This window comes from Dromiciops gliroides, chromosome 1 (genome assembly GCF_019393635.1).
Source record: "Dromiciops gliroides isolate mDroGli1 chromosome 1, mDroGli1.pri, whole genome shotgun sequence".
In the NCBI taxonomy this organism is placed as follows: domain Eukaryota; kingdom Metazoa; phylum Chordata; class Mammalia; order Microbiotheria; family Microbiotheriidae; genus Dromiciops; species Dromiciops gliroides.
Window position 1 is genome coordinate 87,134,542 of NC_057861.1, and position 21,435 is coordinate 87,155,976.

Sequence of the window (21,435 nt, forward strand, 5' to 3'; positions counted from 1 at the left end):
AGGACACAGGCTTTTTCAGATCAAAGGCTCACTAGATATGAAGTAACCCTGCTAGGAAATGAATCTCTTTAAACCATTGTATAGTGCTTGACCCAGCAACCCTGTCACTCTCAGGGGAGCCTTTGCATGACTGAATCTCCCTAGTTCACATAACTGAGAAACCTTGTGGTGATCTTTTTGACACACCCTTAGAGAACCTTGATTTTATTTTCTATACTGACGGTTCCTCGTTTATGCGTGAAGGTACCCATTATACAGGGGCTGTTGTAGTTTCTGATTATGATACTATCTGGGCAGCTTCTCTGCCTTCACATCTTAGTGCACAAGCTGCTGAACTTGTGGCTCTCACACAAGACTGTTCTCTAGCCAGAGGAAAAAATAATACTATTTACACTGATTCCAGATACACATTCAGCATCTGCCACTCTGTAGGAATGTTATGGCTACAGAGAGGATTTTTAACCTCTGCTGGCAAAGTTATTGCTAATGGAAAATTTATTAAAGATCTCCCATCTGCCTTAAAACTCCCATCTGCTCTAGCTATTGTTCATTGTCCTGTTCATACAGGAAAAAGCAACCCTGTTTCAAAAGGGAATGAATCAGCTGCTGCTAAGCTTGCTGCTTTGGAAGCCCCTTTCTTCTTCTAATAATGGGTGGAGGCATTTCCAAGCCCCAGAGCCCCAGCTGCCTTTGTTGCCAAAACCCTCCTTAAAGAAATTGTTCCTTGTTTTGGTCCACCGGCCCACATTTATTCTGAACCAACAAAATGTTTCATATGTTCAGGAAAACTGAGGCTAGAACAGAGACTTTTCTATTATTTATCCTTATAAACCACTTAATACTTGACAGAGTACTAAGACCTAGCATTTACCTGATAAACATTTCTTGAGGTGACTTGAATTAAATTGAGTTCTTAGTGATAATTAAAAATTACATGTGTGTAAATATGTGCTTAAAATCTTCCCATTTCTAACTACTTAATCTAATTTGTTCATTTGATAAATTCCTTGTATGTTTTTTTAACTTACCTAAATCTAAATGAGTGGTTTCTTCATACCATAAAAATTTACAATTTGCAGGCTACAACCTCACAAAAGTTGGTGAGAAGGAACTAGTTATGTTTCTGAGTTCAGTTGTTTCCCTTGTGAACTACTGAGTCAATTCGTCATCCTTTCATGAAAGACTGGTGTTAAATAGTTTGCTTGCTATTCTATGACAGGTCTCCTTTGAGCTCCAATACAAAGCCAACCTTAGAAAATTAGTTAATAAATTCTGCTCCAAAGATTTGAGGAGAAGTTTACATTTTATTTTGTTAAGATTTTTTTCTTAATTTTGAGGGAAAGCTAATTGTGAATTAAATTAAGTTAATTTGTCATATATCATTTAAATGTAAATTAAATTTTAAAAAAGAAAATATTAAATTGACTAAAATTATATAAAAAATGTCAGATATAGAACTAGTACTCATTGATTCCTAATATAGTGCTCTTCAATTCTGTCTTTTCAAAATATCCCTGAGGATACAATGGCATTCTGGAACAATTGTCATTATTGCACCACTGTTTCTATGTAAAGAATACACTAAATAGCTGTGATTTGTTTGCCCTGTTAGATAGGGGGAAACTCTCTGAGGTCAGCATCAGAGGTTCCATCCTGATGTGTACCTGTTAATTCCATACTCAAACTTCTTGATGGTCATAGGACATACCACTACCCCCAGTCAAATATTTTTTTTTTTTTTAGTGAGGCAATTGGGGTTAAGTGACTTGCCCAGGGTCACACAGCTAGTAAGTGTGTGTTAAGTGTCTGAGGCCGGATTTGAACTCAGGCACTCCTGACTCCAGGGCCAGTGCTCTATCCACTGTGCCACCTAGCTGCCCCCCCCCCCAGTCAAATATTTTAATAACTGGGAATAGAGGCAGACGAGACAAAGAGAGAGATGAAGTGTATAGATGGATCTTCTCAATTTCTCTCCCAATATAAAACAATTCAAAATTTATAATATGTTTGAATATTGTGGAGACTAATATTAATAGGTTATATTAATATTTTCCTTTAAGCACATCTCTTTTAGGTCACACAATGGACTTTCAAGTGCCTAAGGTCACATAGCTGGGAGGTGATTGATTTGCTTCTGCTTCTCAGTGAAAATACAAAACAATAATTTATGAATAATATTAATATTAATTATTTAACAATTAATAATAAGCTATCTATAAATTTATGGCATTCTTGTTTCTGTTATCCATCATCAAGGCAGTTTCATTCAGTGACAAAGATTACAACCTCTCCAAGATTTAATGGATTCAATTCAATTGAATTCCCCAAACACTTGTTAAATTCCTGCAATCTATAAAGGACTATGCTACATTCTGTGGATAGAAAAAGCCATCAGTTAATATTTTTGGCAAAAACAATTCATAAGCTATGTAGAGGGAGAGCCTACACCAATTAAACCATAAGCATTTTGAGTTAAAGAAGGGGTTCAACAATGGAAAACTGTCAGGTGACAGTGTATGCAATTAGTGTGATTATCTGACTTCGTACTGCCATCAGTTATAAAGAAGGAAGGGACTTCAGGGCCTTAAAATACATGAAGAAGTTGGTGTGAGAAAAAGCTGAGACAAAGATATATAAGATTCCATCTTGCCCTAATGGAGTTTAAGGAAAATGAGAAACACACAAATAAGTGTAATACAAAGTAGAATGTGAGAAGTATTTGAGGAATTCCAGAATATATGATATCTGTTGGGCTTTTAGAGGTTCCTTGCAGAAGGTGACATGAGAGTAGGATCTTGAAGTGATAATGAGATTGAGCACCTGGGCATTTAAATTTTTGTTTAAAAAACTGGGGGGAAGGGAATCGATTAATAAGCTCATATTTCTGTACTACTTACAGGTTTACAAAGTGCTAAGGTTTAGAGGGGTTAAATGACTTTGAACTTTTACCATTAGGAAACATCATCTTGACTCCCAAGTCTAGGCCTTTTTCTTTCTTCCCACCACCTTTAATGTTAAGACCCTGAATGCATGTATGTATTTTCCCCTGCCTTAAATCCTAGTATTTTGAACAGTTAGCACTCATTTTTTCTTCACACACAATATGGCCTGGCTCTTGCAGTCTTGCCTTCCGTTACCTGACTTCTTTCTTGGGGAATTCTCAGATTATTTCACTTTAGTGCAATCACAGATTATCAGAGTTAGAAGGGATGTTCAAGGACAAACTCAACCCTAGCGAGACTTTCTTCTATGGTGTTCCTAATCTGTGTCATCAGTCCTCTACTAGACAACTTACAGTGAGACCCCCACTAATTCCTGGGTTACACAGGAGAGCTCCAAGTCTTAGAAATGTTAACCCTCCAGATTTTCTTCTTAAACTTCCATATACTAGATGTAATCAGTTTCTGGTTCATATGTAAAAGAAGTGGAAGAAGGGGAAGCTAGGTGGCATAGTGGATAAAGCACCAGCCCTGGATTCAGGAGGACCTGAGTTCAAATCCAGCCCCCAGACACTTGACATTTACTAGCTGTGTGACCCTGGGCAAGTCACTTAACCCTCATTGCCCCTCAAAAACCAAAACAAACTACCCCCCCACCCCGCCCCAAAAGAAGTAGAAATAGAGGTCTAGTTATTAGTAGAGAAACCTGGATTCTAATCCCAACACTTTTCACTTACTTGCTGTGTAGTCTTGAGCAATTTATTCACCTTCTGTAGGTTTTTCTTCCTGTAGCTTTTTTTTCCTGTAGTTTTCTCATCTTTAAAATAAGGGGCTTGTGCTCAATGATTTATAAGGACCCTTTCAACTCTGGGACTCTATGCTTCTCATAGAACTCCAACTCTTAAAACACATGTCACATTTGGACACCAACCTCTATGGGGACAAAATAATAACTGTCTGATTTAGGGTAAATCCCTTTCCCTTTCCATGACTTAGCTTTCACATGAGTAAATTGGGAATGATATGGATTAGGTAGAAGAAGGTAACAGAGCCCAAAAAGCTTCTGCCTACTTTTACAGTTACATCATTACTGCAGCATCAAACCAGCTTAGTCTAAGGTGGTATTCCATTATCTTCAGAGACTTCCTGTGCATTATTTCCTTGTTTCCATAACACCAGAGCTTTCTCCTGATTTGGAGAGGCTATGAATGGGCATGGGTGGATAATGTAGTGGCCTTAGACTCTGCTTAGGAAAAGGACATATAGCATATCTGGAGACCACACACTATGGTGGAAGGAACACTTGTCTTGACCTGGGTTTCCAACCTAGCTCTGCTACTTACTGGCTGTGTTACCCTGGAGAAGTCATACAAACTTTCTGAACTTCATTTTCCTCATCCATAAAATGAAGATGATATTTTCACTGCATACTTCACAGGATTGTCATAAGGAAAGTAATTTGCAAATTTGAAAGCACTAGAGAAATGTGAGCTCTTAGTACGATTGATAGCACTATTAATATTTATGTAGATTGTCTGTTTTTAAACTACATGATTAATGTTTTTTTAAAGCCAAGAAGTGATTTGGTAGATTATAGAACATAGGAGGTAAGAACCGGAAGGGACCTTAGATATCATCTAGTCTTAGCCCTGTCATTTGATACCTGAGAAAACTGAAGGTCACCAGGGGCTAAGGACTTAGCCAAGGTCACAAAGGTAGTAAATGGCAGAGGCCAAATTTAAACCCTGGTCTTCTCTCTTCCAAGCCAGGGCTCTCTCTCCCTTGATCCAAGGGATGCTCCTCTTTCTGTAGGGAAAGAGGGAAGAGTTTTCTGATAATCCATTTTTGGATGCTTTGGCTGTTATTAGCACTTGGGTCATAAAGGTTTTCCAAGTGTCTAAACCTAATTTCTCCGTCTATGGGTGCTTGCTGTTCATCTTTATGACTTCCTCGATTATGAACTTGCTTAAGTGAGCCCCATTTGTAATAATATGTGTAATTACAGAAAGATATATGATATGCCAGAAAGGAAGTCAGCATGAACCCAGTGCACGTGGAGAAACTCATTGGTTTTATTTAACCCAGAGTAACAGTTTGAGTGATATATTAAGGGAACCTAATCCCTCATTTTTTATTATTATAAGGAGTTGGCATGGTGGCTGGATACAGACAGAAGAGCAGCTTCCTCTTAGTGAAAGGCCTGTTTTTATTTTGTAGGATTCCAGAACAAGATTTCAGAAAAAGAGGGAGCAGGTACATCAGTAATTTTCTACTATTTAAATCTGTACAAATTTGTACAGTACAGTCAAAATAGTACTGAACATAGAGTTAGGAAGATCTCAGTTCACTCAGAACTTTGAAAAGTTTTAGATAGTGAATTTGAAGAAGTCACTTACCTGTGAATGTCACTTTCTTCATCTGTAAAATGGGCTTAATGACATACCTCCTACCTTGGAGGACTGTGGTGAAAAAAAAAAGATTTTCTAAACCTTAATGTGCTATATAAAAGCTATTTTATAGTATTTGATGTGTCATTATTTATTAAATGGCCAATATGTGCAAAGCATTGTGTGTGATAGTTGCTGGGAGTGAAAACAAAGCTTCCTCTCAATATTTAGCTTACCTTCTACTGGCATCAGGAGGAACAAGATGTCTGTATGCAGCTAAATAAAATACAAAATAAGCTGTAATGAAACAAAGGAGAAATTTCCATTTTGATGGGGATCAAGAACAGGACGGAGAGGAGTTGACATCTGAGCTGAAGATTGCAGGAAGACAAGGAGTCTGGAAAGGGGGGATGAAGAGTGTCTTTGTGCTTCTACCATCCCTAGTTTTCCTTGTGTATATTTATATAACAAGAGGCTGACCAATCAGGACCAAGGCCTGGGAGAAGGAGGCCCCCTGAGGGATCTGGAAATTCTCAGACAAGTGTAATGAAGGGGCTGGCTCTCCTCTTCTGGGCATGCACAGAGATTTGATGAGCTTTCCCCCTTCTGCTTGCTGTGTGGGTTGCTTATATATAGTTGGCTGTAGAGCCAGCAATGCAAGTACACTCAGAAGGCTCCAGGGCAGAAACTTGCCCTTTTCCCCTCATGGCCTAGCAATATAAGGATGATTGAACTCTTGAGGGCCAGTTGGAGGTGGGTGTGATCTCTGTCCCCAGCCTTCCCGTCAGCAAACACATGGCCTTTAGAAGAAATGCCTGTATTTAGGATGGAGCTCCTATTGTTCGTGTCTTCTTTTTCTTGGGCACAGTGACTTCTGAGACATCCAAAGGTTGAAAGAACTATGAAAGTCTGCCAGGAGCTCAGCCTGGTGAGGAGCATTGCCCCAAGGAGTGAATGCTAAGGATCTAGCCCAGCAGTGAACTGACCCAGCACACGAAGATGCTAAGTCTTGCCAGGAAGGAAACAGTTCCAAGTACTAATGATTCCACATTTGGGAAGTGAACTTCTCAGGGACAGATGTAGTAGGGGAAGAGTTTGCTCCTAGTTTGTGTACTTGTATTCTCATTGTATTAGGAAATATCTCTTTATAAAAGGTAAATTCTATTAACTGGTTAAATTGTTAGTTAATCAAAGGTATTGGTAGTAATTGAGATATTAACTGGCACTAACGACTTTTTTTGGGAGGAGGACACACACCTGAATGGGGGCTCAAGCCAATAAAATGGTAGAAAACTTCATTATCATTTAGGGTTATCCTTAGACTCCTGCCAGTTCCTCTCTAGGTTCTGCTCCAGCTTCTACTGCGTTATTATCAGCCTTCTTACTATTGAAGATTACTCCATCCCTGTGCCCCCTTTCTGTGACTCATTGGTTCTTTCAAAACTTCCATTTTAAGGCAGGTTCCAAGTCAGCCATCCCTTCACTCCTCTCTGGACTCCATTCCTGACCCTCTCAACTTTCTCCAACACATCCCCTCATGGAGAGCTTCTTCCTTTTCAGCTCCTTTTCATATATTATGCTCTCCTATTAGAATGTAATGTCCTTGAGGAAAAAAATAGTCTTTATGCTTATATTTATATTTCCTGAACTCAGCACAGTGCCTGGCACACATAGTAAGTGCTTTATTAATGCCTGATTTGACCAAAAGCTGGGTACCTGATCTGCTTGTGTGAAATAGGATAAGTACTCCCAGAGATTGAACTCAGAAAGACCTGAGTTTAAATCTGGCCTCAGAAACTTATTAGCTGTGTGACTGCAGGCAAATCAGTTATCTCTGTTTGTTTCAGTTTCCTCGATTGTGGTGATGTTTTCAGTTTGTTTTCAGTTGTGCCTGACTCTTTATGACCCCTTTTCAGGGTTTTCTTAGCAAAGATACTGCAGTGGTTTAACATTTCCTTCTCCAACTCATTTTACAGATGAGGAAACTGAGGCAAACAGGGTTAAGTGACATGTCCAGGGTTATACAGCTAATAAGTGTCTGAAGTCACATTTGAACTTAGGTCCTCCTGACTCTAGGGCACATGGAGCTGCCTCTTCAACTGTAAAATGGGGAAATAATAAAAACACATACCTCTCAGTATTGTTTTGAGTATAAAACTGAGATAACATTTGTAAAGTGCTTATCACAATGCCTGGAACATGGTGACAATTAATAAGTATTTGTTTCCTTCATTCACCCTGCCCCTTGCTCCCTTGATATGGAGGAGTTGTGTAGGGCATCAGTGGAGAATGCACCCATACTAATTAAATCATAGATCATTCAGAGTAATGTGGGCATGTTATAGCTGTATATAATATTTCCTGACTTTTTTATTTCCTTGTTATTAATTGTTCTCCTTTCTCCTTCTTATTTTGGTCATTTGTGTTTGTCTTTTGAGGGGAAAATTTATCAGTGGCTTTTGCTTTTATCAATTTTCTAAAATTACAGAATTTGAGTTTTAGAGGGGACATCAGCAGCCAACTAGATCAATCCACGATTTAAAGGAATCTCCCCTAGCAACTTGTTTATATTTATTAGTCCAATTGCTTTTTCATTTACCTAACTGCTGATCTAATTTTGACTTTGTCTTTCCTACTTTTTTTTTTTACTGTTTGTAGGCTTATTACTCTGTTCCTTTTAAAAAGATTTCAGATGTAAACTAGTGATTATATTTCTTATTTCTCTTTATTGATATTTAAAAGTGTCAGTTTTCCTCTGAGAAAAGTTTTGGCTGTATCCTCAGTGTTTTAACATGTGTTTGTATTTTAATTGTTTGGGGTTTTTTTGGGTTTCTTCCCTGACTCAACTTCATTTTAGAGATTATTTTTAATTTCTATGCAGTTTGGCAACTTTATATTTTTATCTTTTAAAAATTTTATTTCCCTGTGGTCTAATTCAATAGTATATAAAACGTCTGCCTTTTTATGTTTGTTGAGAACTTCTTATTCAGAACCTCAGTTTTCCTTAACTTTGATTTACCCATCTTTGAAGCGACATGGAGAAGCAAGTGTTGAGGGGATCCTCAACCAACTGGTCCTGGAGCATCTGCAGTTGGCTCCCTTGCAATGGGGTGAGTAATCTCTGACAAAGTAGTTTTGCTTTGACCCATATTGTTCTCTTAATAACCAATCATTTAAAGGTTAACCACAAATATTCAAGTGATATTGCCTGAAAACCTTTACAGTGGAAGTAGCTAACAGAAGATAATTTTGTAGCAGTTGGGTCTTTGAAATTGTGTTAGCTCTGTTTATTGATTGAACAAGTCTTCATTTCAACTTGGTTTAAGCTTTTTGACCCTTAGTTTTACCTCAATGTTTTGAAGGTGCTAACTATTTTGGGAGAGATTTGGTTTGCTACCAAAAAGATATCAATTTACACCTAGTTTGGTTTGTGTTTTAGGCTTCGCTTTTGAAACAAAATGTCAGGTGGTGATTTCTCAATAAGTCTGTTTTCTGGATATGTTAGTGGAGTTTAGTGCAGTGTGATATGTGGGTAGTTTGTACTAAGCTATGAGATTTGTTTAATGAAGCCTGCAACAAGTAGTCTCAGAAGGGTCAAGTCGCTTCATCTGGACTCACAACCATTAGTTATAGTTTCTTGAGCTTAAATAATGTTGGGATAAATGAGTTTCCTTGTTTACTTTTATGGGCAGGATGCAAAAGCACCTAATTTGAAAATGATTTGAATAAGAGTATATAGCCCAGAAAGGATGACCATTTCTACTTCTATTCATTATTTTATCTTGTGGTATATGTTGGAACAGATATTGTGGTTTGTTTTCTAAGAAATAGTGCTCTATTTTTTTTTTTAAAAGAAAGAACACTGCTTTGAAGTCAGAGTAATTTTTTATAAATGTATTCATTTGACAAGATGCTATCATAGTAGGAGCTAGTTTTAGATCACATCTCTTAACCTGTATTGTTTAAAAAAAACACACCTCAAAACACAAGAAGGTAAATTATGGCCCTTTCCCCATTATCTAGTTAATGAACAAGGTTTGTCTACTCCACTGTCTACCTCCCAACTTCACCTGAGCCTCTGACCTCTTCAGGATCCTTTTCTGAGATTGAAGAGTCCATCAAGTTCCCATGTGCTGCCACCCTTCTCATTTTCCTCACTATATCATAAGTTACAAGTCCATAGAACCTATAGAATAGAGGAAGATTTTTGTACTCTGCAAAGTATTTGAATCATTCTTTTTTTTTTTTTTTTTTGCGGGGCAATGGGGGTTAAGTGACTTGCCCAGGGTCACACAGCTAGTAAGTGTTAAGTGTCTGAGGCTGGACCCGAACTCAGGTACTCCTGAATCCAGGGCCAGCGCTTTAACCACTGCGCTATCTAGCTGCCCCTGAATCATTCTTTTTATTAACAAGGATCAAAGTTTGAAGCCTTGAGCCCATCCTGGATCATAGTCTCTAATGCAACATTTACCTGTCAGGTTCATTGATTAAGCATTTTTTAAGCACCAATGATGTGCTTTCTCCATATTCCACACCAGGGTCTGGGACTAAAAAGACAAAAATCAAAATAAGCCCCTACCATTGTTAAGGACTAAAACTCCAGCTGAACTGTCCAAAATATCCAATGAATGGTCGCCAATAAATTATAAGCTTTAGCAAGAGTTAGACTTTTAAGCATTTATTAAGGAGAATAAGAATTTGGTAAAGAGAGAGAGAAAGGCCTAGATTCCTATCTATTAAAGGGAGAGCACATTTCTAGCTCCACTCTCCACCAGAGTCCAGAGGAAAGAGAGTGAGACTGATCGCCAGTCTCTTCCTTCCTCCTCCCACTAGCCCGCGTCACTTCCTGACGCCAAAGAAAAGACTCCTGGTCTTGCCCTCAAAGACCTTCGCTTCATGGGCGGAACTCTTCTACAGTAAGTCTCCAGCAGGTGGCGTCATTCCAATCGTTACACCATCAAGGGATTTATATGTTGGAGAGACTCTAGCATGAAAACAGATAATTCAATTCAAAACATATACAAAATAATTTCTGAAGCAAAAGCACTAGCAACTTGGCTGGGTTGGGGGGAAGGATTTGAGGCAGAAAGGAAGAGAACAGTATGAGAGGTTTTCTGGAGTTGAGCCTTGAAGGAAACTGGGGATTTGATGAGACATTGAATGAAGATGGCGTGCATTCCATCCATTCTATTGCCAGTGGAAGGATCTAGATGAGGTATGACTGCTGGGTACAGGGAAAAGCGAATAGGCCATTTTGGTGGGACTATTGAATTCACAAAGGAGAATAATATGAAATAAGCCTGGAAAGAGAAGCTATATCCTAATTATAAAGAACTTAAGATGCCAAAGAGAAGAGTTGTTTCCTAGAGTCCATTGGGAGGCACTGGAACTTCTTGAGAAAAGGAGGGACATATTCAGTGTGTGTGTGTGTGTGTGTGTGTGTGTGTATCAGACTTGTGATTGGCGTAAGGAGATTCCAGGGAGGAAACCTCCTCTACCAATGCAGATTAGTGCCTTCTCTGCAATTCAGAGTTTTATACCATTACCTGGTGCGTTGAGAGATTACATGCTTGCCCACAATTACATAGCCAGTATATGTCAGAAGTGATACTTGGGGGAAGCTAGGTGGCGCAGTGGATAGAGCACCAGCCCTGGAGTCAGGAGTACCTGAGTTCAAATCCAGCCTCAGACACTTAACACTTACTGGCTGTGTGACCCTGGGCAAGTCACTTAACCCCAATTGCCTCACTAAAAAAAAAAAGTGATACTTGATCCCAGATTTTCCTGATGCTGTGACATTTTATCCTCTATGCTGTGCTTCTTTATGGTTGTACATGTGTTTTGAGGGATATCAATTTGCAGTGATAAGGATAATTTGTAAATGAGTGACGCTTGAGGCAGGACCAATTAGCAGTCTGTTGCAGTCGTCCAGGGTAGACTAGAAAGGTAGAAGTTATCTCAACTTTGAGAAGTTAGGAAGAAAGATGGAGTTGGAGAGTAGAGGAATATATACAGGTCAGAGAACTCAGCTTATTTTTTGTTATTTTTTTATTATTTAGTTTAATTTTTTAAAGCAACGTATTATCAGTACCAAATTGCATACTTAACAGATGTCACTGCTTTTGTCTTTGCTCTTTTTTTACTTGTAGATCAGGTGGGAGTCAATGCCCCTGATAATGGGGAATTCCCCTGGGGTTCTATAATGTAGCCATTTGGTGGAAAATGAACAAACCAATAAAATATTTGATAAGTTTACACCTATCACATGATTATTGTCAACAGAAATGACTTCTACAGCAGAGACACTAAGAAAGGAGAGCAAGGTTACAAGTATATAGGGGGGAAATGGTATAGTGTCGAGGTAGGAGTGGATATAATTAGATGACACAGATGGAACTTCATTATCATCTGTTCTTTTCCCAAGATGGAAGCAGTTATGTTGTATATTTCCCAGCATCGGTGAGGCCTTTGATGCTGTTGATCTGGCTCCCTTATTTCACTTTTTTGAAAGTAGTTATTGAAGAGTATGAATTCTTTGAAGAATATGAATATGCTTTGACATAGCTGGGATATAGGATCTTGTGTTCTAGAGCAGGGGTCCATAAACTGTGGCCTAGTGACCAAATCCAGCCTGCCACCTGTTTTTATATATACAGTCCATGAGCTAAGAATGGTTTTTACATTTTTAAATAAAGTTTGAGATGACTCTTATGTTTAGATTGAGACAAATTTAGATGCTTAAGCCTAAATGTCAGCTTTAATGTCAAGGCAGGTATGTTATAGTATCTGACTTATAGTAGTACTGGGAAGCTTATTCATTATTATTATTTTTTTTTTTTGGTGGGTCAATGAGGGTTAAGTGATTTCCCCAGAGTCACATAGCTAGTAAATGTCAAGTGTCTGAGGACAGATTTGAGCTCAGGTCCTCCTGAATCCAGGGCCGGTGCTTTATGCACTGAGCCACCTAGTTGCCCCTCAAGCTTATTTATTATTACCTAAGCTTCTGAGGACAAAACTGGAATTGTTTGGTTTTTCTCCCCTAGATAAGTGTTACTTATACAAATTTGAGTTTTTCTTGAAATCATAACAGAGCAAATTATAAAGCTGTTGTTTTTAGAATGATTAGTTTGTGCTGCATAATTCTAGAATACAAAAACAAAATTAAAATGATTAGGTAGGTATGTGTATGAATAAATGATCTATCTCTTACTATTGATCAAAATTTATATGATTATTAATGTATACAAGTAATGCATACTCCATTTTCTACTGGATCTGTGATCTCATTGATTTGCATATTGCCTTCAAATCTTTCCTTATTTTTGTGCATATCCTTTGATAAGTTCACTGCAGAGGATTCACCTACTTTTCCTGGGACCTTTATCAAATTCTCTTGGAATTTTATGGATGCCAGTGGAGCACACAGGGTACTAGCCATCCCTTAGTCTCACTACGTATGAGGTAACTGATGTAATGGAACTTTATGAGGTGCTTCACATGAATACTTTTTTGTGGAAAATGTGTGAGCCATGCCTTATAAGTTAGGAACTTTGGGAAATGGGTAGCATCATGCTAATGTGGAAGACTGATGACCCCTAGAAGTTCTGACACTGGGAGTTGTTGGGAAGGGTCAGGAATGAAAGTTCCTAGAATTTAGAGCCTTGAACAGACCTTATAGATCATGCCTTAACCATTTCATTTAATAGATAGGTGATGGGTCCTGCCCAAGGTCACATAGCTAGTAAGTAGAAGAGCCAGAATTCAAACCCAGATCTTCTCAAAACCTTGTCTTGTTTTCCCCAATCTATACTGGAAATAGTCAGAAAGACAAGATCAGAGGTTCCTACTGAGGCAAAATGGCACTTGGTCATTTCATCGTCTCATGTCCAAGAAGGTGAAAGTGGACCCTACTATTCCTACATATTCTTCTGGATTCTATAAAGTATTTTTGGACAGGCTCTACATGCTCTTCAGCTGAAAAATTTGATGCTTTGTAAGTTTCATTTTTTCCCCTTGCTCTTGTCTATTAGTAAAATTGTTTGGAAAATTATATACTTCTATCTTCAGAAGATCGCAATAAACTTTTTTGGTTAATTGAAAAAAAAAAGCATGGCCACTAAGGCTGGGCATGGACAGGTATTAAGGAAAGGTATCCCCTAATTCTACTGTTCCCCCTCCTGCATCCTGAATAAACTTGGGTAAGAAGTCAAGTTGTGATTAGTGAAGCCTCTCCCCAACAAAATACTGGTAATATAGGGTTTTAAGAACCACTTGCCTTCCTCCTTACCAGCATCTCTTTCTTCCTATGATGCAAGGAAAGGGAGAAAAGCTTGATTGATTGGATTTTAGGCTAGCTTTTGTTGGATAGTAAATAGCCAGGTACTACTGTATACAACCTGATCAACTTGCCAGCTGACCCTCTGTTTCCTTCCCAGGGTTACTTAGTAACTGTGATGTGATGCAGATTGCTCCTGCACCCTAGATATTTCCAAACATCTGTTCTCTGTGAGTAGATTAGTCAGCACTTCTGTCATTTATTAACAAATAATGAATTAGTCTTGGTTGATTAAGTACATTTGAAAAAAGTCAAGACATTGTCCATCATTGTCTGGGCTTCTCCAACTCTCTCAGATGGTATTTTATTTAGAGTTTAGGGATGAATATAAGCCTAACAACTAAATGAATTGAATGTAGAATGTTAGTGGTGACAAGGACTTCGGAACATAAGTGTGTAGAACCTGAAGGAACTGTAGGATCATGTAAGAACATGTAGGAACATGGTCATGCAACCCAATCCCTTTACTTGACAGAAAAGGAAGCTTCGATATAGAGAAGCTGGTGAGTTGCCCAGGACCATAGAGCTAGTTAGTTAAAAGCTGATATTCCAACCCATATTCCATGATTTCCAGTCTGGTGCTTGTCTCATCACCCCAAGGCTCTTAATAATAATCTTAACTTTTGCTTCTTTTATTTCATTCTTAGGGGCCATTATGAGAGATCTGAATTTCTCATCTTCTCTGTAAAGTTACCAGGAGTTATGTGATGAAATAAAACTGCTTACACAGCATGCAAACATTCAGGTTTTATATCAAGAGGGAAGGGTGAGAAAATCCTTTAAGTTTGATGAAAGAGCTGAGGCTAGAAATCTGAAACCTCTGCATGACAGATGCCAGGTTATCTACCTCAGATAAGCATAGAACTAATAAGACTTGGCTAAAAATAGTTTTCTTAGTACCTTCCAACCGACAAGGCCCAGGCTGAGACATGATATTAAAAGCCAACAAGGCTGCGAAGAAACGCTCTTTTGTCCTTTCAGATTTAGACCAAACGAAGTGGGACAGACTTAGATGCATAGAGGTGATTGTAGAGAAGATTCCAATGTCAGACAGAGGATTGGATAAAATGACCTCTAAGATTCCTTCCAATTCAAAGTCTGACTTTTTGTTAGTCTGGAGTGAAAGCATAAGTGCACATACATCTATACCTCTTGGCACACAATATGGGCAACCTAACAAATGTTAGTTAAATGGAGTGTAATCATAACTCTTCTTTCTAGAGGCTGAGTCACTTACCCAAACTTGCATAGGTGGGACTAGAACCTGTCCCTTTTTGGAATATGGAATGATCTACCTTTTTGATTTAGTGGCAAACACCAAGTTTGCCAGAGGTTCTTGAGATCTGATTCTTTTGGAAACTTTATAGGGGTTAGAGCCACAGAAAATGACTTGGTATATAATATATACTCAAGTATAAATGGGCTCATTATAGAGGGAAGAATAGGCATCACATTTGGAAAAAGAAGACCTGAGATTGGATCCTAATTCTACTATTGACTTGAGCTGTACCCTTGGGCAATTGCTTTCTCTCTGAGCTTCAATTTCTTTACCTTTAAAGTAAGAGATTGGACTAGATGATTATTATGGCACTTTCTAATTTACTCAGAAATTCTATGATTCTTAATTTCATCTGATAATGAAGGCTTAGAGCTGAAAGAGACATGGGGGTCTATTAAATGTTAGCTCCTTCATTTTTACAGATGAGAAAACTAAAAACCCAAGAGGTTGAGTGGCTTGCCCAAGGTACTGAGGTAGTAAATATCAGAGTCAGGTTACTTTTTCAGTATATTTTAAAAGAGAAATAAGAATTTTAAAAGTAGAATGTATGACTTACACAACAGAAATAAGTGATAGAATAGAAAATTTTAGTCCATGGTGGTACATCTCATCAAAGAAACAAAAGAGAGAATAACAAGTTGGAAATGTAAATACACAGAAATGAAGGACAATCTGGAAGAAGGTAAACCAAAATCAAAAGCACTAAAAGAAAGCATGATCTCTATACAATCAAAACATTGATTTTCAAGGAAGAGCATAGAGATAACTTAAGGAGTGTAGGGCTCCCAGAAGAACACAAGTCAAAAAAACCAAACAAACCCAAACACCATCATTCAGAAAATAATACAAGAAAACTTCCTAGAATTTCCGAACATAAAATACAAAGAACTATTTTATTGACTCCACAGATTAGCCCCGGTGGTGGGGTTGGGGTGAGACCTATGCTGTGAACTCCAAGACACTTAGTAGTTAAGTTGAACAGTTTCACTGACAAAACTTCTACCAGTGACCAGAAGAAAGACCTTCAAATATAAAAGAAGGGAAATTTGAATAAAACAAGACTATTCTGCACTGACCAGAAACTATAGAAAATGCAGAAGGGAATGGAAAAATATGTTCTGAAAAGCAAAGTAACTCAAGATGTAGCTCCCTATAATTTGAGCCTAATCATAAATGTTTGTTTTTGGTTCTTTTTGTTTTTTGTTTTGGTAAGGCAACTGGGGTTAAGTGACTTGCCCAAGGTCACACAGCTAGTGTTAAGTGTCTGCGGCCAGATTTGAACTCAGCTCCTCCTGACTCCAGGGCCAGTGCTCTATCCACTGCGCCACCTAGCTGCCCCCACCTAATTATAAATGAAAAAAATAAAAACATTCAATAAAGAGGCACTTGAAATATTCCTAGAAAGAAAACCAGATCTAGAGAGATTATTTGCTTCTCAAATATCCTGAGATATCAGAAAAACAAGAGGAATAAATAAGTACAACAACCAAGGATAACAAAAAATTTAGAAGAGTCTATTAAGAGATTTCTTTCTAAATGTGCATGAGGGAAATTGAGGACATGCCTGTCAATTGGAGAATGGCTAAACAAGCTGTGGTATGTGATTGTGATATTATGCTATAAGAAATGGTGAGCTGGTTGATTTTTAGAAAAACATGGAAAGAGTTGCATGAAATAATGAAAAGTGAAATGAGCAGAACCATGAGAATGTACTGGACAGTAAAAGCAATATTGTTCTAAGAACAACTTTGAAACAAGTCTTTTTGAGTGTTAAAAATACTCAGATTGTTTACAAAGGACATATGAAGGAAGATGATATCCTTCTTCAGAGAAATAACTGATGAATAGAAATATGTATAATATGGTTTTACATGTTCATACATATTTATGTCTGATGGTAGCTTTCTATAGGGTGGCATGGGGTGGAGAAAAAAAAGTGAACAGCAGAGAACAAAAGAAGACTTAGAAGGAAGCACAGAAAAGCAGAGTAGCCTTGAACACAGTGGGTAGTATTTTTTACATAGTTTTGTTTTTGTTTTTGTTTTTCTGTGAGGCAATTAGGGTTAAGTGATTTGTCCAGGGTCACACAGCTAATAAGTGTAAAATGTCTGAGGCTGGATTTGAACTCAGGTACTCCTGAATCCAGGGCTCCATCCACTGCTCCACCTAGCTGCCCCTACATAGTTTTGGTGTTCTTTTAAAAAAGTAAACGGTGTCAAATGGAAGTTCATCTTTTTATATTGAATCCTCTTTTTATGTTATATACATGGAAATGTTCCTTTTTATCTTTTTGTTTTTAGGTTCAACATGAATAAAATTAAAAAAAAATTTTTTTTTAAAGTGTATGATTAGACAGTACTACAAGCAGAAGTCAGTGAAGGTAGAGAAACAGGCCTGAAACATGGACCAAACTTCACAAACTCAGTTTACAGATGAATCCCCATGGTTTGTTTGTTTGTTGTTTTTTTTTTCATTTTTCATTGTTTTATTTTAGAACTAAAGGGAGTGCACTAAATTACAAAGTGAAAGTGCATATAAAACAGGAGAGAGGAGGAAGAAGATAAAGGTGAATAGTGAAAGGAAAACAGATTTTGAGGCAAATGAAGGGAAATGCCCAAAGTGAGGGCAAAGGTGGACAATGAAAGGTACAATCAGGGGCAGAAGAAACACTTACCATTGGACAACATCCTCTCTCTGCTCTGCAGGAGATGGTATGTCTAAGAGGGAGGCACAGCAGAAGAAGAGAAAGAAGGGGACCAGAGGGCAAAATCTACAAGACAATAACATAGAGAATGTTTAGAAGGAGGAACCTGTACCTTAGAACCTTTAAGTCCATGAGGAATACAGAGACTAAAGAAGGATTTGGCACAGAAGCCGTGGATAAAAGAATAAAATTCTAGATTCATCAGAAAGGGAAGATATTGGGGGGGGGGTAAGGGGGAGACCATGCTCTTTAGAAAAGAACACAGAAAATGAGATGTTAAAACCTATCAAACAAAACGAGTTGAAGGGAAACAGATGAAGGGGAATTTTACTTGACTGCTTAGCTGAAAGGGGGAAAAATAGAATAATTATATAACTGTGTAAAATCAGGAAAGAAAAAGAAACTAATAGGCAAAACACCAAAACTAGCAAAGGGGTAACAAATGAAATCAGCAGAAAGGAGGGGTTTTCTTGAGGATGAGGGGAAGAAGGCCAAAGGAAATAGATTAAGGTAAAGTAATTGAAAAGTTATAAAACTGTGTTTACAGAAGAAGAGGGGCAAATCCTAAGTTTAAAAAAATAAGTGTTAGAGAAAAATGGAAGAAAACATAAAACTAAATTTCATAATTTTGAATGAATTATACAATTCAATCACATGAAATAGTGACAGACTCAATAAGAAAATGAAATCCCACAATCCATTGTTTACAAGAAAGACATCTTAGGGGCAGCTAGATGGCGCAGTGGATAGAGCACTGGCCCTGGATTCAGGAGTACCTGAGTGCAAATCCGGCCTCAGACACTTAACACTTACTAGCTGTGTGACCCTGGGCAAGTCACTTAACCCCAACTGCCTCACTAAGAAAAAAAAAAAGACATCTTAAAAACAGTGATATAATAAAAAAAATTAAAAAAAAGTGATATACACAGGATAAAAATAAAGGGATGGGGAAAAATTACCATACATCTAATGAATCCAAAAAAGCAAGAGCCATAAAGATGGGTAAAGAGGAGATAAAACTATTCCTTTTTGCTGATGCTAATTGAGACAATAGCTTCAATAAAATTTCAATTTATAAAATAAACCCTCAAAAACCAAATGCATTTCTCCATAATAATAACGGAACCCAATAGAGAATAATAGAAAAGAAAATCCATTCCAAATATCTCCAATATTCATAAAGTATATGAGAAAAAATTTGCCAAAATGCACAAAAGACTTATATAGATTGTTACAAAGTGCTCCTTAAAGAAATAAAGAACAACTTAAATAATTAGAGAAATATTCTAGAATCATGCCCAGGCTATACTAATATAATAAAAATGACAGTGTATCAAAGTTTAATTATACTCTCATTTAAAAAACTCTTTTCTTTCTTTCTTTTTTAGTGAGGCAATTGGGGTTAAGTGACTTGCCCAGGGGTCACACAGGCAAGTAAAGTTGTCAAGTGTCTGAGGCCGGATTTGAACTCGGGTCCTCCTGACTCCAGAGTCAGTGCTCTATCCATTGTGCCACCTAGCTTCCCCCTATACTCTCATTTTTAATACTATATCAATCTAATTATCAAAGGAATCTTTTATAGAACTTGATAAAATAACAATTCTGTGGAAAAACATAGAATTCTACAATACCAAGAGAAATAATGAAATGAGCCACAGATAAATGTAGCATAGCACTTCTAGATTTCAAACTAAATTATAAAGCAACAGTTATCAAAAACCATATAGTAGTGGTTAAAAAATAGAGTTGAATCAATGGAATAGGATAGCCAAAGGAGACTCAGAAAAAATGGAACTCAGTAACATAGTGTTTGGTAAAGTAGAAAATGTAAATGACTTTGTTAAGAACTACCTTTGATAAAGTGCCAGGAAAACTCAAAAGCAGGCTATTTATCAATAGAGAAATAGTTAAAAGATATGAGTACATAGTTCTCAGAAGAACAATTGCAAACTATTAACAACCACATGAAAGTGCTCCAAATCACTAATAATAAGAGAAATGCAAATCAAGAAAACCCTGAAATTTCACCTAACATCCTACAAAGTGGCAAAGATGACCAAATATGGAAATAGTCGATGATGGAGGAGTTGTAAGAAGCTAGGTACACTGGTGCATTTTTGGTGGAATTGTGCATCAGTACAACCATTTTGTAAAGCAATTTGGAGTTTGTAAATAAAGTAACCCTTAGCAAAGAATCGGAAAAAAAGTAGACGCCCATCGATTGGAGTATGTGAATGCATGAATATTACTATGCTATAAGACACAATCAATGATATTAATACAGAGAAGTATGTATGTCAACTGATACAGAATTAAGTACATCCAAGAAAAGACTGCCTTGCTGAATGAATTCCTGTATCGTGTCTTAACATTAGCTACACAGCCTTCACTTGGAAGTTTCTAGTGATAGGTGAGGCACACCATTCCATGTGATTGAGTCACATTGAGCCACTACTATGATATATATAGAAAGAACAACCACATACCCATACAAATCAAAAGTGAGTGTTGCAAAATTATAGAAAATAAGCATTTTCTAACCATTTGCAGAGGTTCGAAGCTCATAAATATTGCACATTGTACATATTTTCAGATTTTTTTGTGTTGATTAGTTGTGCTGATTTTTTTTCCTTTTGTCTTTAAAAATGCTATTCTTAGATTGCTGGGGAAAATGGGGAATACAGGGAAACGTATGGTGAAGTAATAAAAATAAAAGATATCAACAAAACCTTTTTTTAAAAAAAGAAAAGAGGATAGAGCACCAGCCCTGGAGTCAGGAGGACCTGAGTTCAAATCCGGCCTCAGACACTTAACATTTACTAGCTGTGTGACCCTGGGCAAGTAACTTAACCCCAATTGCCTCACTAAAAAAAAATAAATTAATAAATAAAAAAAAGAAAAGAAATTGCAGTTAGGAGATGTAACAACTTGTGTGATGAATAGTAAAGAGACCACTGTTAGCTGATTGTAAAAGGAGGGAAATAAGGTGCAAGGAGACCAGAAATGGGGGGGGGGACTCTCAAAACATTAACACATGCCATTTGAACACATACATTCATAAATGCCAGAGAGTGTAATTTTCTTACATTAAAAAATGTTCATTTATAAAAAGTTACATTAAGAAGAATGCCTAATCACCCCCCACCCTTCGATCCCCTTTCCTATACTCTGTGCTCCAAGTCCCAATTGCTGTGTTCAAAGATTCTGTTAAATACTATTTACCTCCCTTTGGGCAAGTTGCTTCACCTGAAGACACTGGATTAGGCTACCCCAGGGATCCCTACTGTGAATCTATGAGTCTAAGCTCTACCATTTACTAAATTGTGATTGACCCAGAAGCTCCCTTCCCCTATCACCACTCCCTGCTCCTTCATTCTTGTTCATGCCAATTCCATCTCCTTGTTTCCTCATCCCAGTGTTCCTTGACCTTCCACTGTCCCCTCTGGAATCCATCTTCTCTCATTACAATCTGCCTTTCATAGTAGAACTATGCTCTTTCCAAAGAAATCACTTTGTATTTTTCTTGTATTTATTTGTATGTATTTCCTTCAATAGAAGGTAAACTTTTTGAAGGCAAGGGTTGTTTAATTTTGGTTTTGTTTTTAATCTTCAGAGCCTAGCATAGTCTCTGGGAAAAGGTAGATGCTTAATAAATGCTTGTTGATTGATTGTTTGATTGAAAGGTATAAGGATTTGTCATTATTTCCAGTCCCAACCTCAGAGTATTCGATATAAATGCTGAATGTTATTTCCTAAGGGAGGTCATCCCTAATCTTCAATTTTCTTTGAGT

At 37.5% G+C, this 21,435-nt stretch overlaps 1 protein-coding gene across 1 annotated transcript in view; it reads left to right on the top strand.

Moving 5' to 3' along the window:
- TRAPPC9 (trafficking protein particle complex subunit 9) overlaps positions 1-21,435 on the top strand; it is a 994,996-nt gene that overhangs the window by 700,267 nt on the left and 273,294 nt on the right. Inside the window, 1 exon segment of the mRNA XM_043975265.1 lies at positions 8,346-8,436. Within this exon segment, the coding sequence (XP_043831200.1) occupies positions 8,346-8,436 (91 nt within the window).